General features: G+C 40.9%; 1 protein-coding gene across 1 annotated transcript in view; it reads right to left on the bottom strand.

The window, feature by feature from the left end:
- Positions 1–17,858, bottom strand: part of sv2ca (synaptic vesicle glycoprotein 2Ca) — a 305,314-nt gene that overhangs the window by 242,424 nt on the left and 45,032 nt on the right. Inside the window, exon 2 of the mRNA XM_028805696.2 lies at positions 1,913–2,596. Within this exon, the coding sequence (XP_028661529.2) occupies positions 1,913–2,495 (583 nt within the window). The 5' untranslated portion in view covers positions 2,496–2,596. The remainder of the gene's footprint in view (positions 1–1,912; positions 2,597–17,858) is intronic.

The raw sequence follows: 17,858 nt of genomic DNA, 5'->3' as shown, positions 1-17,858 counted from the left end.
TGTTTTTATCAGTCATTAATTTAATATTGTTTTTATCAGTATGCTGCTGTTGGAGTATGTGAATTTCCCCTTGGAGATTAATAAAGTATCTAGTTATCTATCTTTTTTAAAATCTTAATAAAGGCAGAATGAGTAAGGTCTCTAAAAATAAGTCAAGACACAGGCCAGGGTATTTACAAACTCAGCCAGGTCCCAAATTCAGCCTGCTGGCTTTAACCAGAGCACTCCACAAAAATGTCCACAATTCTACCAAAAAGTCCACAAGAATGGGGATAATTGGCAACCCCTGGCTTGCGAACTAAAAGAGCAACAGTGAAACTTTGTAAATTAAAGATTTATTTACAGAAAAAAACAAATAAGCCCAAATATTTAACAGAGCAAAAAAAAAAAAAAAAAACAAACCTACAAAGGGTTTGCCTAACATGGCAATCCACTGCAAAGAAGTCCCAAAACATTGTCCAGAAGAATAATCCAAGAAAACAATGCAAGAATATCATTAGACCAAACAGAAATAGCTATACTCACAAGATTTCATAATAATAAAAAAATGATCTCCTGCTCCAGAGCCTGCTCAACTGACTTAAATAGTAAGAGGAAGGGTTCTGTGGTGTCAGCAGGGCTCCACCCACAAAGAACAAGGAATAAAGGCACATTTAAAAAGAAGGTGCACAAATAATAATACAAAGACAACAAAAACAATAAAACACATAAACACACGTTAATACATAACAATGATGGTGCTTTGATTATAGACTATGTCTGCACTTCTGGTCCTTCAATCCTTTCTCCCATGCTAATTCTTTATTCAGCACAACATCATTAAGCTTAAGTAATGTTTAAAACCAATATATGAATAACAGCCTTTAATTTAAAAGGTGTAGATCCATTATCAGGGCTAGGTAGCTTCATGTATTTCTTTATCATTGAACACTTTAGAACCAGCACCAGCTATCACATGGACTTGTCACACAGGCTAACTGAAATGTTAAGCTCAAGAAGATTCCCAGAGCAGTTACCATCCCTGTTATCTGTGGTACAGTAGCAGTAACGCAGCATTACATGTTCACAAAGAGGACACGGTTACAGTCAAAATCCTCAACTTAATGTGCAATCAGACTATTGCACCACATTCTGCAAAGCGTGTCGGCAACGGGTTTAATGGCTACTACCTGCATTTTCTGCCAAGAAGCATCAGAGACCTTATACTCTGAGGTTATATTAGCACAGATATGCAATAAACCTGTTACTTCTTTGAACAGACAAGGTTTGAGAATGACTCAGGAGACGAAAAAAGCTAAACAAAATGGTCAAAACTGTAAGATCAATAATAACAAGTGTCTAAACCGAAACGTGATACAAACATTTGTGGTTGAAAACCAGCTAAGGTCAATAATACCATGAATCAAAGAAATAAAACTTAGTAAAAAGTCAGTAAAAGAAATAAAAGATTAGGGTTTTGAATCTGAGTGATCTGTTTTGAATTTTGAAGTGTTTTCATGGGTGACTTTTTATCCTGTTGTGTCATGAACAAATATCATGAACACCGCAGGCACCCCCCCTAACAAATGGTACGTTAACCCCAACAACAGGAAAGCAAAACCGTGAGTTTACAAAATGACAGATGAAACAGTCCAAAAACTATATCATATTTTAAAATAAAAAGAAACAGAAATTGACATTAGAATTATATTCAGTGACAAGTGTAAAAATACCCAAATTGATACAGAAGCTCCTATAAAAATAGAAAATAGGACCAAAAACCTAACAATATCATGACAAAACTGACTAAAGCAAAAAATGAAAGTTAAACAATTCCAAAAAGTAAAGAGATAAAGCAAAACGTTTAACCTTAAAACATTCATACAGTTTAAAAAGAAATATATATACTGAAACGTTTGTAAAAATTTCTTACCAAGCCATCCTGATCCAGAGTTAGGAATGCACATGTCTGTCTCAGCACTAGGGAGCACAAAGCCCACCACAAATACTTCAACACCATCAGCCATTAAAGCCATCCCCAGAACAAAGAAGAGTTGCCACTGGAAGCGGCCATGGCCACACTCCTGGATGATGAGCTCATATTGCTGAGCAAGCTCTTCTTCATCGGCCTTGCGCTCTGTCTCGAGTTCACGCCGATCTTTGTACTGATCCATGGCCGGCAGTCCAAGGGCCACCTGGTTCTCCTTCTGCTGGCCATTGTTAGGAATGCCTTGATACTCTCCTTCATAAACTTCATCATCTTCATCGTGTCCTTCTGTATCTTCACTTGAGCCGCCGTCATTTTCATTCACATGCTCATTATAGTTTGCGTCCTGCTTATAGTAATAGTCCTCATCCTCTTCATCCTGAAATCGATTGTAGGAGCGCTGTGTATATTCATTCTGCGCTCTGTCTACAGCTTTGTTCACTTTACGTACCGCCTGCCTTTTAGCTTCCTTGGCAATGTCTTTGGCACCCCTAATCAGTGAAGTCCTGTCTCTGTATGAATCCTCCATCTTTCTCCCCTCAGGCAGAGGACAAAGTGCTCAAAGTGTTATAAAGCCTATATGATGCAGGAGGAGATGTGAACCATCAAAATCCTTTCCAGTAGCTTCCACTGTTGAAAGAAAAAAAGATATCATTAAATAAAATCCTCTACGCTGATCAAGTCTCTCCAAATAAAACAAAGAATAGACTATAAAATCACACTGAAATTGTAACATGGGATGCCCAGCATATTAATAGGGATGGAGCTGCCTATAAACCTCCAGTAGTCATTTTTTTTCATTTCTCGACTGATGACACATGCTGAAAATAATGCTAGGTTAACATGAAGATCAAAGTATGCATTGTTAATTACTGTTAGTTGGCAGCACCATACCTGTTTCATATTCATGCTAAATTTTTACATCAAATAAAGCATTTGTGCCTAACATTCACTTTGGTCAGAATGAATTTTAGCCTCTTTTTAGGATACTATTTAATTCCCTATCATCCTGAATTCAACAGAGTGGAAATAGTAAATAGATGATTGGATTGCTCACCTACACAGTAATATATAATTCACATTCCCCTATCAATGTCCTTTTAGCAAGATATCGAAGCAGAAAAACTTTAAAACAGCTGCTCTATATACAGCTACACTCAAACTTTTCGCCAAGCTTTAATTACTATCTTTCCTAAAACAAAATAAGAACTTATTAAAATGTACATCATATAGACCAATTTTACTTCTGAATAATGATATTAAGATACTCTCCAAAGTCCTAGCTAGAAGGATGGAGACAAGACCAAATTGGATTTATTAAAGGGAGACATTTAGCTTCCAATCTTCGACGCCACTTTAGTGTAATATATTCACCCACAAAGTCAAACACCCCGGAGATGATATTATCATTGGATGCAGAAAAAGCATTTGACATGGTTGAATGGAACTACCTTTTCACTACATTGGAGAAATTTGGGTTTGGTCTGAACATTTGTGCATGGATCAAACTACTGTATACCAATCCAGATGTTTCAGTATGTATTAACAACATTAATTCAGACTACAGGCAACTCTGGGTTACGTACGAGATAGGGACTGTAGGTTTGTTCTTAAGTTGAATTTGTATGTAAGTCGGAACAGGTACATTATTTTAATAAATGCTATTGTTGACCGACTATAACCAAGTGCTCTGCTAATGAATGATGGAGTTTCACCTCTCTCTGAACTTTTATTATTTCTACTTTATTTTCCATGGTGATGGTTTTTCTCTTCTTTAAGGTATCACCAGCACTTGCATCAGATTTGTGTTTCAGAGACATTGTTGAAGGGTAAAGACAAAAGGTTCAGATGAGCTCTTCTGCACAGCACCGTACGCGCTATCGCAGCAGGAAGGCACCCCTCGTCAGCACGTCTGGTGTACTGACGAGAGAATACTTCCTGCTATGTATGTAACAGTACAAGCAGGCTTGCTATTGAGAATGAATCACCACACGCCCACCACACAGTCACCTCCACTTGCATACAGCATGCTGATGCAGCGTCAGCCCACTAAGAGTGAACAGGGTGCGGCCAAAGGCGGGTAGTGAATCGCCCACCACCACCCCCATTCAAAAGGCAGCCACCCGAGGCACACTACAATGTTGCCCCCGCCGCCCCATTTACCCTCAATGGCCTCCGTTCAGCCACAACCGGATCACTGCTTGCAGCATCACTAGTCGCCCACCAAGAACGAACAAAGCAGCCATTCGAGGGACACTGCAAGGCTGTGTAGTGGGTTTTCAGTGAAACGCCCCACTCTGCCCCATTCATCCTCCGTCCAGTCAGGAGCAGTAGCTGCAGCGGCATGGTGGGCAGGCAGTGAACCGCCCCCCTCCACCCCATGAAGCCTCCGTCCTGCACACGAGCACTTGCTGCGTACCCAGCCACCCACTGAGAATGAATGGGGTGCGGAGCCGCCTGAGGGACACTACAGTGTGCAAACAGCGAAACCGCTCCCCTCCAGCCACCGCTTGCAGAATCCCCAGGCTGGAGATGATGGAGCAGCAGTTACTGAGGAGCCTGCGTCCCTCAGACAGATGAAGGAGCAACTGTGGACCCATTCGTAAGTCATATGTCGGATGTCCGTAACCCGGGGACTACCTGTACTTTAAACTAGAACGTGGTACGAGACAAGGATGCCCCTTGTCACCACTGCTCTTTGCTATTGCCATTGAGCCACTGGCAGTTCATTGTCGAAATTCTATTGAGATAAAGGGGATTATCAGAGAAGGACTGGGACAGAAATTTTCTCTGTATGCAGACGATATGGTACTGTATATATTAGATCCACAAAATACTGTGCCTGCAGTCCAAACAGCACTAATAGAATTACAAAAGATTTCTGGTCTCAGAACCAATTTGAATAAAAGTGTGCTCTTCCCAGTGAATTCTCAAGCACACAATATTAGATTGGACACCTTCCCTTTAATCATCGCAGATCAGTTTAAATACCTTGGGGTAAACATCACAAGTAAACATAAAGCTCTTTATCAACAAAATTTTGCCGTCTGTATGGAAAAAATTAAGCAAGACTTGCATAGATGGTCAACCCTTCATCTCACTTTAGCTGGAAGAATTAACATTGTTAAGATGAATATCCTTCCCAAGCTTCTCTTTTTATTTCAAAACATTCCAATATAAATCAATAGATATTTTTTTAAGAAATTAGATTCAATCATAACCTCATTTATTTGGAATTCAAAACATCCACGTATCCAAAGGCCGACCCTACAAAGACCTAAGGCAGAAGGCGGCATGGCTCTGCCTAACTTTCAATTTTATTAATGGGCAGCAAACATACGAACTATAAAAACCTGGACATTGACACAAATAGACAAACAGACACAGGCTTGGTCCACAATAGAAATAAAATCCTGCAGTACTTCTTTATATTCCTTGCTTTGCACCCCAATAAATACAAGTCATCACCAATATACTAACAACCCAATTGTCCTTCACTCACTCAGAATATAGAACCAATGTAGGAAGCATTTTAAGATAGAGAAGCTTTTATCTGTGGCACCTCTGCACGAGAACCACCTTTTCCACCCTCTCAAACTTATGTAGTTTTTAATGCCTTGAAAACATTCAGGATTAAATCACTTAGGGATCTGTACATACACAACATCTTTGCACTCTATGAACAATTACACTCCAAATTGAACTTTCCAGCAACACATTTCTTTCACTACCTTCAAATTCAAAACTTTGATAAACAGAACCTGCCCAATTTTCCTCGCTTCCATTTACCTCTATGCTGGAAAAAATATTGCTCAGTCTCAAGGACTCAGACAGCACTTCCGTAATATATAAAACCATTTTATAGTCCCTCCCTTTCAAAGATCCAAGAGTACAGTAGGAAAAGGATCTCTCACTCAACAATTCAGAAAAAGAGTGGAAAGTAGCGATGCACAGAATACACTTGAGCTGCATATGAGCAAAGTATACAATTACTCAACTCAAAATTATATAACGAGCGCATCTCTCTCATTTAAAATTGTCCAAAATGGTTTCAGGGCAAGATCCAACCTGTGAAAGCTGCAATCAAGTTCCAGCCTCCTTGGGCCACATGTTTTGGGCCTGCATCAAATTAACATCATTCTGGACCAAAATCTTTAAATGCCTTTCAGACAGCCTTGGTGTCATAATCCCTCCTAATCCACTAACAGCTGTGTTTGGTGGACTCCCTGATGGGCTTGAAGTGGAGAAGGACAAACAAACTGTGATTGCCTTTACTACACTATTGGTACGTAGAATTATCTTACTCAACTGGAAGAATCCTAACTCACCTACTCTAAGTCAGTGGGTAACTGATGTCCTATACTATTTGAAATTGGAGAAAATCAAATTTGCACCTAGAGGATCTGTACAAAACTTTTTAAAAACCTGGCAGGATCTAATCAATAACATTTTAGAATAAGCATTTAAATTGAGGAAGCAGGTTCTCTCCCTTCTTCTACTCCATTTATCTTTATTCATTTATTAATTTATCTATTTACTTATTTTTACTAGCATAAAGTTTTACACTACTGGTCTAGCTCTCTTTCCCAGGGTGGACATAGATTTGTTTCAAACCTAAATTTAAAATCATTAAATTTATTAAAAAAAAGATAAAACACAATAGATTAATGATTTTCACACATTTCATTTAAATATTAATAAAAGTGTACCCTTAAATACAGCTACACTAGAGTGTGTTCTTTGGACAAAACACATTTTAAGCAAACTTCAAATTAGCTTTTTTAGATGGTTCAGCATCCAAGTCTCACATTTACCTGCACACCACTGAATGCCAAATACAATTGCCGTTGAATTTTCTGCATAACAAGAAGGGAAAGTACTTAGTAAATATGTTGCTGAGATTTGTGCTTTAAATTTGGTGAGCATATTTGTGCTCTGTTTACACATCTGTCTCTCTCTCAGTATATATACTATACTGTGCAAAAGTTTTAGGCAGGTGTGAAAAAATGCTGTAAACAAAGAATGCTTTCAGAAATATAAATAATGATTGTTTGCATTTTGTAAACCGATAATAATAAAGTGAGCGAACAAAAGAAAAATCTAAATCAAATCAATATTTGTTGTTACTACCTTTTGCCTTCAAACCAGCATCAATTCTTATAGGTACACTTGCACAAAGTCAGGGATTTTGTAGGATTATAGTAAGGTGTCTGATCAACCAATTATACCAAACAGGTGCTAATGATCATCAATGTCACACGTAGGTTGAAACACAGTCATTAACTGAAACAGAAACAGCTGTGTAGGAGGCTTAAACCTGGGTGAGGAACAGCCAAACTCTGCTACCAAGGTGAGGTTGTGGAAGACAGTTTCATGTCATGGCAAGATTGAGCACAGCAACAAGACACAAGGTAGTTATACTGCATCAGCAAGGTCTCTCCCAGAAAAAGATTTCAAAGACTGGGGTTTCAAGATGTGATGTTCAAGGTCTTTTAAAGAAGCACAAAGAAACGGGCAACACTGAGGATTGTAGACGCAGTGCCAAGCAGAGAAGTGCGAGTCATCACTCCTTAGAACACATTTCCACTGTTCCACAGTCAAGTGGTGGTGTGATTCACACCACTCCATCCGACGCTTTGCATTTGACTGCTCAGCCATGGAAACCCATTGCATGTTGTTTTTGTGCTTACATTAATGCTGGTGGAAGCATGGAACTCCATCAGCTATGGAATCAGCATAGTGTTGGCAAAATGTTTATGCACCATTCACCCTAGCAATCGTTGACCCTGTTCTGTGACTTCAATTCTCCAAAATTCACACTTTCACGCACACATACTTACTCATAATGAGCCAGTTAGAGCTTTCAGCCTAAACATCTACTGTATATGATGTGAAAGGAAAGTTGGAGTAGCTGGCAAAAAAGCCATGCAGGGAGGCCATGCAGACTCCACATAAATAGCAACAACGTCACAATACAAGCCCTGTGTCCCGGAGCTGCAAGGTGGCAGTGCTAACCTTAATGCTGGTGAACATTCAGTCTCTTGACTTTTCATGTGAGATTACATGAGATATTTATGCATGATAATGTATGAGCAAGTATCACTAATTCTATCTATATTGAAAGGGACACATTTAAATAACATGTAATTGTTTGTTGCCTATCAAAACTGTTGATTTTCTTTTCATCTTCACTCTACCACACAACACCAATTGTTTGCATGAAAGTTTTTGTACTGTTTCTCTGGCCATTTCCAAATGACTGATTTTAAATAGGAACAACATAAAGAATCCAGAAAACATATAAACTGCACATTAAGGTCGGCTTTTCCCTTGTTACCCCAGGATATGTGTCTGTTGAGTGCAGCTCTTCCATTATATCTAAAGAAATCCACCCTGAAGTCGAGCATCAGAGTCCGGGGCATTTTCTTTTTTTTTTTCTATATGTTTATTAATTTGTCAATAACAATCAGTTGTCTTGATTTTGACTCTAGTTCATTAGACATCATTATTTATTTAATTCAAAACGTAAAGGAACTGCTTTCAGAATAAAAAATAACAAAAATAACATCTAATTTATATAGCATATTTTACATTAATTGAAAATGATTAAAATATAGTAATATATTGTTTTAATAAAATGTATGCAATAATAAATGACTGCAGTGGGCTGGCGCCCTGCCTGGGGTTTGTTCCTGCCTTGTGCCCGGTGTTGGCTGGGATTGGCTCCAGCAGACCCCCGTGACCCTGTGCTAGGATATAGCGGGTTGGATAATGACTGACTGACTGAATAATAAATGAAAAGTCAGTTATAAATAGGGCCATGTCTATTATACATATATGAATATTCATTAGTTACAATATTTACTCAGGTTTGAAAGCCATGATTGATCTACTTCAGTGCTATACTTAACCTCATCTAAAGAAACAGTCATCTCACAAACCCCTGACTAGCCCTTTTTTCACCCATGTGGGATGCCAATGCCTCAAAGCGTTGATGACATTAAATAATTTCACAGCCTCCCTCAACAAATTATATGTATTTCTTCATCCTCAATTATTTTAAACCAGGCACCTTTAGTATTAGTAGGTGGCACAATGGTGCAGCAGTAAGTGCTGCTGCCTCACAGCTCCATGGTCCTGGGTTTGAAGTGCGGCCTATGTGGAGTTTGCATGTTCTCCCTGTGTCTGCATTACTTCAGCTTTCCTCTCATTTCTAATATGTTAATTGCTCATCTATTTGGCCCAAGATAAGAAAAAGCCTTGCAATTGATTGACACCCAATCCAATGGTGTCTAGAAAAGTACCAGCTCCCCGTAATCCTGAACTGGATAAATAATAAAAAATGGATAGGTGGGTGTACTTACTAATATATACTAGACCGAGCAGTACTCCACCCAAAAATTTTTTTTTTTTTTATATGTTACTTACCCAATATAGTTTACAGTGGTGGATGAGGAAAACTTTTAATCTCATGTTGTCATGGTGAACAGAGTGTTATGCATGCATGTCTGTGGGTCACCCTCCAGGCTCATCTGAGGTATGTGCTACCTGCCTGGGTCGAGACGGGGCTCTGGCACTAACCCTCTCTTTTTCTATCTCTTCTGCAGCATAGAGAAGATGCCCAGTGAGGGCAATTGACTCCGCCCCTTCTGGTCCCCCTCCTATAAATCCTGCAGAGACCAGAAGGAGGTGTTCTTGGTTGAACAGAACGCATCGCATGACGGAGCTGCTATTGGATGATCTAAAGAACACAAATACCAAGCCTGATGCCTTTCCTTTTCATTTTGAACTCTTCCGTTTCCATTATACCCTTAGCAGCCATTTTTACCTCTTTTTCATTGGTTGGATTAAACAGGGACGACCGGGTTGGAGCCCCAAAATTTATTCCTGGATCTTGCGGCTCCTTTAATTTGACCAAAGGAGATAAAATTTCTGATAGAACTGGTGTCTATGCACAACAGACAATATGAAAATGTACATAAAAACAATCTCAAGTTACTTGTGTCACATAATCCATACTTTAACTCCATTAGCTGTAAGCTCACAAAGGGCCCAACACATGCATTTGTTACATTACATGGTGTGACTCAAACCACCTACAACTGAACACCAGCAAAACCAAGGAGCTGGTGGTGGATTTTAGGAGGCCTAAACCCCTCATAGACCCCGTGATCATCAAAGGTGACTGTGTGCAGATGGTGCAGACCTATAAATATCTTGGAGTGCAGCTGGATGATAAATTAGACTGGACTGCCAATACTGATGCGCTGTACAAGAAAGGACAGAGCAGACTATACTTTCTTAGAAGGCTGGCGTCCTTCAACATTTGCAATAAGATGCTGCAGATGTTCTATCAGACAGTTGTGACGAGCACCCTCTTCTACACGGTGGTGTGCTGGGGAGGCAGCATTAAGAAGAAAGACGCCTCACGCCTGGACAAACTGGTTAGAAAGGCAGGCTCTATTGTTGGCATGGAGCTGGACAGTTTAACATCTGTGGCAGAGCGAAGGGCGCTCAGCAGGCTCCTATCAATTATGGAGAATCCACTGCATCCACTAAATAGTATCATCTCCAGACAGAAGAGCAGCTTCAGCAACAGACTGCTGTCACTGTCCTGCTCCACAGACAGATTGAGGAGATCGTTCCTCCCCCAAACTATGCGACTCTTTAATTCCATCCGGGGGGGGGTAAACGTTAACATTATACATAGTTATTGTCTGTTTTTCACCTGCATTATTATCTTTCTTTAATTTAATATTATTTATTGTATCAGTATGCTGCTGCTGGAGAATGTGAATTTCCCATTGGGATTAATAAAGTATCTATCTATCTATCATTACATATTGTTTAATAATTATTTCCAGTCAATTACAACAGTGCATGCAGCAGAAATGCATTCACATGGGAACGAGTTTTAGAACTGAAGACAGGACTCCTGACCAATGAATGAATGGGACAGACCAGTCTTTCCATCAAAAACTGGCAATTACAAAAGTAATGCATGAAGCCAGAAGGGGCAGAGCGCAGAGCAGAACAGGTGCAGATTCTGACCATTTTAGATAAAAGATACAGCATAAATGAAAGATTTTACAAGGCCAATACTGGAGCAAAAGAATTGTGTCAGAGTCAATTTTTATTTTCCTTGATCCCATAACATAACTTTTACATTATACATTGTGTAATGAGCTAAAAGCCTAGAGAAATAGACCAGGACATAGCACTTGTTTTGAAGGGGCAACCCAAACAGTGTTCAAAATAAAAAGTCTAAAGTGGAAGGAGAAACATTTGGAGTGAAATTAAAATCAAGTAGCAAAAATCTGGGCCAAAAATTAAAGCAAAACCCTGGCTACTTAATAATCCTTTTCTTATAAAAATTGCTTGCCTATTTTTTAGTTTAGTGACAAAAAGTGAAGGGGTTGGGACCCCATATTACTCTTTAATGTTGCATCTGCAGTGGGTTTAGGGATAACTCCCCAGATCTGGGTGCCCTGTCATTCACATTGGGGATAACTGAGGGAGTCACTTTCTACTAAAAGATAACAACTTTCTGCTATTTTTCAGTTTACCAAGAACATGGATACGACAATTCTGCTCATTTAAACTGGTGGTGGATTTGTGCTTTCTTACTGCTGACCACGGTGCAGGCCATGCAGGCCCTTTCAACCTATTTGTATTTGCCTTTTGGTTCTCTCCGGAATGAAGAATGAACTCATTTTTCAAAAGAAATCGACGAAGCAAGGATACAGTGCCCCAAGGCTTTGTTTGATGGCTCCTCCAGGAGGAATTCACATTTTAATTCAGAGCTGTATTCACGGAGTGACTGTGCTGGCTACTGCTTTGACTTCTGACCTCATCTGGCTGAAGGTCTCTACAGAAGATCAGCCTTGACGTTTTGGAAGTGTACAGCACACAAAGTGAAAATGATTGTATGAAGGATTGATATGCTGCTTCGCTCCCCCCCAAAAATTCTCAAATCTGACTTGTATCATCATTTTCATATATTTGCACTGAGCCTATATTGTTAAGCATACTATACAACAACTTACATTATTATTTTATTAAGTATTGACAATTAGTAACACTATACTGTCTAACAGATCCAGTGTGCAGGGTTCCACTCCTACACCTCGTCATTGTCTCTGTGGAACATTTGTCTTGTATCTGTGTAGGCTTTATTCTGGGCAACCCCCTTTTCCTCCCGTTTCCACAAAATGTGTGTGCGTATTAGAGGAACTCCCACAATTAAGAATCTATGCAGTCAGAGGCGAGCACACCTATCCCACTAACCAACCAGGTGCACGATCACTGAAAATATATGCAAAGATGTGATGTAGTGCAGTTCTAAATCCAAGCAATAAAGCTGTGGTTTTGAATTGAACACAGGGCTCTTCAGCAGTGAATAAGGGGGGTCGGCGGATCTTCAATTCAAAAGTATATTATTATGGGAAAACTTTCCCTGTTTATGATGTACACTATAATTTCTGGAGGTAACTGTTAATATTATTTTAACAAAAAAAAATGGATGTGTTTTGCATGCTTTAAGAATACAAATGGTCATGTGGATTATGTGACATGAGTAATATGAGAATTTATTTTTTCCACTGAGGTTTTTCACATTATTTACCATTGCACAGCACTGTTCATAATTGAATTCTATTATATTTAAAAACGTTTTCTTTTGTTATGCATGAGAACAAAAGATTACATTTTTCCTCAGCCAGCAATGCAAACTTCATGGAGTAAGTAACATATAAAAAAATACATTTGGGTGGAGTGTTCAATTGTTAGAAAAAAAATGAGAAACTATCCACCAAACAGTCAGAAAAGAAATGTAAAGAACATAAGATAAGAGGAAAACCTCAGCAGTATTGTAAGACTTCTGTTATTTTTCAAGCTATGCCAACCTTCCTCAAGGCCCCATGGTAGCAATTACTCTAATTACATGGATAAAAGCACAAGGATTCACAAAAGCAGGGAGAACCTGAAGATGCACACAAACATTTTCCACTAATTAAACAGCAATGTGGAACTCACCGTAAATCCTGATTTTCTCAGTGCGTGCTTCCCAACATATTTGGTCTAAATTAAACTGTTCTAGCAGAACTACTCCTAGAGCCTCTAAGAAATCAATTTCACTTTCCCTGCACAGTGGTATTAGTGAGGCACTCGCAATACTGAAAAGAAGCAAAGCATCTCACTCTCTCTTATTTTCTGACCCTGTGTCCCTCCTTCATTTTACTTCAATAATGTATTAAAGGTGCTGAAGGTTGACAGGATAGAAAACAAAATATTATAGGGCTGCCCCACAGTCCAAAGAGAATGAGTTAGAATCCCATTCTGGTCATTGCCTATGTGGCATTTAGACATTCTCCTTATACTTGTGTGAGTTCTCTCTAGCTCCTTTGTCTTTCTTCCCACATTCTATAGGAATGCAGGTTAAGTTAATTGGAAACCACAGTCACTCGTCTGACTTATGTATGATTTGTACAAGATTGTGTCTTACAGTGGGCTGGTGTCCCATTCAGGGCTTCTTCCCGATTCTAAACTGTCAGTGTGCCTTGTAATCAACTGGCACCTGGTCCAGGGCTGGTCCCTGCCTGTGCATAATGCTGCTGGGATAGACTCCAGACCCCTGGAACTGTACACATAATTAGGTGGGCTTGAGCATGTAATGGTGCATACACTATAAATATATACAGGTATATACACACACACACATACTATTATATATATATATATATATATATATATATATAATATATATATATATATATATATATATATACATATATATATATATACACACACATACATATACCATGGAGAACAACTTTCGGACGGCTTCGAGGAGATTCTGGTCCACCGTCCGGCGTCTCAGGAGGGGGAAGCAGTGCAGTGTCAACACTGTATATGGTGGGGATGGTGCGCTGCTGACCTCGACTCGGGACGTTGTGGGTCGGTGGGGGGAGTACTTCGAAGACCTCCTCAATCCCACTAACATGCCTTCCAATGAGGAAGCAGAGCCTGGGGACTCGGAGGTGGACTCCCCCATCTCTGGGACTGAGGTCACCGAGGTGGTCAGAAAACTCCTCGGTGGCAGGGCCCCGGGGGTGGATGAGATACGCCCGGAGTTCCTCAAGGCTCTGGATGTTGTAGGACTGTCTTGGTTGACACGTCTCTGCAACATCGCATGGACATCAGGGACAGTACCTCTGGATTGGCAGACCGGGGTGGTGGTCCCCCTCTTTAAGAAGGGGGACCGGAGGGTGTGTTCCAACTACAGAGGGATCATACTCCTCAGCCTCCCTGGAAAAGTCTATTCGGGGGTCCTGGAGAGGAGGGTCCGTCGGATAGTCGAGCCTCGGATTCAGGAGGAACAGTGTGGTTTTCGTCCTGGTCACGGAACAGTGGACCAGCTCTACACCCTTAGCAGAGTCCTGGAGGGTGCATGGGAGTTCGCCCAACCAGTCTACATGTGTTTTGTGGACTTGGAAAAGGCATTCGACCATGTCCCTCGGGGAATCCTGTGGGGGGTGCTCCGGGAGTATGGGGTACTGATAAGGGCTGTTCGGTCCCTGTACAACCGGTGTCAGAGGTTGGTCCGCATTGCCGGCAGTAAGTCGAACCCGTTTCCAGTGAGAGTTGGACTCCGCCAGGGCTGCCCTTTGTCACCGATTCTGTTCATAACATTTATGGACAGAATTTCTAGGCGCAGCCAGGGTGTTGAGGGGGTCCGGTTTGGTGGACTCAGGATTGGGTCACTGCTTTTTGCAGATGATGTTGTCCTGTTTGCTTCATCAGGCCGTGATCTTCAGCTCTCTCTGGATCGGTTTGCAGCCGAGTGTGAAGCAGCTGGGATGAGAATCAGCACCTCCAAATCCGAGACCATGGTCCTCAGCAGGAAAAGGGTGGAGTGCCCTCTCAGGGTTGGTAGCGAGATCCTGCCCCAAGTGGAGGAGTTCAAGTATCTCGGGGTCTTGTTCTCGAGTGAGGGAAGAATGGAGCGTGAGATCGACAGGCGGATCGGTGCGGTGTACGCAGTGATGCGGGCTCTGCATCGGTCTGTCGTGGTGAAAAAGGAGCCGAGCCGTAAGGCAAAGCTCTCAATTTACCAGTCGATCTATGTTCCTACCCTCACCTATGGTCATGAGCTATGGGTAGTGACCGAAAGAACGAGATCGCGAATACAAGCGGCTGAAATGAGTTTCCTCCGCATGGTGTCTGGGCTCTCCCTTAAAGATAGGGTGAGAAGCTCAGTCATCCGGGAGGGGCTCAGAGTAGAGCCACTTCTCCTCCGCATCGAGAGGAGTCAGATGAGGTGGCTCGGGCATCTGATCAGGATGCCTCCTGGACGCCTCCCTGGTGAGGTGTTCCGGGCACGTCCAACCGGGAGGAGGCCCCGAGGAAGACCCAGGACACGCTGGAGGGACTATGTCTCCCGGTTGGCCTGGGAACGCCTCGGGATTCTCCCGGAAGAGCTAGAAGAAGTTGCCGGGGAGAGGGAAGTCTGGGCATCTCTGCTCAAGCTGCTGCCCCCGCGACCCGACCTCGAATAAGCGGAAGAGAATGGATGGATGGATGGAGATATATATATATATATATTATATATATATCCCCCGTGACCCTGTGTTCGGAATCAGCCAGTTAGAAAATGGATGGATGGATATATACAAATACGGAAATCCTGGGACGAGACTTTCTCTGAGATAATTTCAGGTCCCATGAGACGAGACTTTCTGCCAAGAGATTTTGACAAGTCCCGCCCTCCTCTCAAACATTAACAGCCACGCCCACGGCCCAACCACTTCTCATTCATGTGAATGCTATGTGAATGATATATTTATGTGCTGCTTCTCGCAACTGAGAGGATGTAGTGGATGTCTGCTGACTGAATGACAGAACTATGAATGTTTATACTTTATATATAGTACTAGGGTGTTGTACCGTGTTAGCCATTATGAATGTAGAGAAAAGCCAAGCAAAATGACACCTTTTATTGGCTAACTAGAAAGATTACAATATGCAAGCTTTCGAGGCAACTCAGGCCCCTTGCCTGAAGAAGGGGCCTGAGTTGCCTCGAAAGCTTGCATATTGTAATCTTTCTAGTTAGCCAATAAAAGGTGTCATTTTGCTTGGCTTTTCTCTACTTATATATATATATATATATATATATATATATATATATATATATATACACACACACACACACATATGTGTGTGTGTTACTCATGTCACATAATCCATGTGTCAAGTCATCCAGTTGTATGCTCAAAATGGGCAAAACCATTGGATTTTTTGCTAAAATATTGTTAAACACTTTTGAAAAATCACAACATTGAATGCTGGGGAAAAGTGTTCACAAGGGACTGAGCTTCTTTAAATTATGTATATGTATAAAAACTTTAAAACTGTACAGTATTTTTACTGTGCAAGTCTTACCTCATAAAACTGAATGATAAAATGATTTTAGTTATTAATTTATTTGACACTTCTTTACATCAGGAGTGCTGGTGGAGTATGTAATGAATGTAAGGTCACGCCAAGAGTCAGTGGGGAGGACTGAACTGGGCATCCTCCTGATTAACAGTCCAGCCACTATGTCACACTACCTAAAACCTGTAAACATTTTTAATTTAATTTATATGTTCTAATAAGCGTAACTTGCTTTGAATGTTTTTATATGCATGTTCAATCCCATCTAATTTTTTTATGGAATGAAAGAGTAGTCACTAATATTAGTCCCCACCAGAATTGATTTGAGGTTAAGCAATACCACAGGAAGGCAGGAAAGATAACGCAAGCTTACAATAAGATACATGTACAACATGAAACCACGAACTATGGATTTAAAAATGATGAATAAAAAAAAATGCATTACTGTGAATATTTGGCTCTTTTTTAATGTAAAAAAGGACACTGAAACAGAGAGATTGTTGAGCCAAATTCATTTTCTAAGATACCCTTTATGCTTCTTCCTCAGTAACTTGCAGCAGACAGGAAACAAGATAACTCCTTAATAAAACCCTGACAATATGACTTGGATGGATTCATATCCTTGACTAATAGCTGTGTGTGTGTAGGGCATTGCTGGTATCACAGCTAAGATCAACAGCATGGCCCTTTAAACAATGGAAACAACTGACAGATGCTGCATTGTTCTGTTAATTAAAACAACCTATTACATGGGTTGTTGATTAACCCTAGGATCGTCATGGAAACAAGACCATAGAAACACCCTAATTAAGGGCAGTCATTGACCTCCTTCTTGTAAATCCTTCAAACATCTTTTTCTGATATCGAGCTGGATTGATACACATCAGAAAAAGGTGGGGTGTGATAAGTGACAAATGTTGGGAACGATGAAACAGGAGTCTTTAAAACATATGTATGACATATATACTGTATATGTTTTAAAGTACTGGAAGGACCAGGGAAGAGAGCATATTCACGGGATTACCTCCCTGGAACATTAGAGGGCAGCCCCACTGGGTTGCAGCATTGCCTCAGACATCCACAGGACTCCTGGGGAGTTGGAGTTTGGAGCAGCCCTGCTGGGTTCCATAGGTGGGTACCGCCAGGGGGCGTTGCAGGAATGGCTGAACCCTGTGTGGCAGCTCTATGGCAGCCACTCCCGGAAGTGCTGCCAGAAAAAGGTCACCAAGCACCTGGAGCTCTTCCAGGTGTCCTGTAAAAACAGCCAGCTGCCACTACTCTGGGAGCCAGAGCCGGGAGGACGGGAGATGAAGCTTAACAGGAGGAATGGAGGTAGATTAAGAGAAGAGAAAGAGAGAAAGAAGAAGAAAAGAAAGTGCTGTGTCCTGGGTGTTTTGTGCTGTGTCAGTGGGAAACGGGTGGAGGAAAAGAGAGGAAAAAAAATAAAATGTGTGTGCTG

The sequence above is a fragment of the Erpetoichthys calabaricus genome, chromosome 7 (assembly GCF_900747795.2).
Source record: "Erpetoichthys calabaricus chromosome 7, fErpCal1.3, whole genome shotgun sequence".
NCBI lineage: Eukaryota > Metazoa > Chordata > Cladistia > Polypteriformes > Polypteridae > Erpetoichthys > Erpetoichthys calabaricus.
The sequence above is the reverse complement of the archived record's forward strand: the minus strand, read 5'-3'. Positions and strand labels throughout refer to the sequence as shown.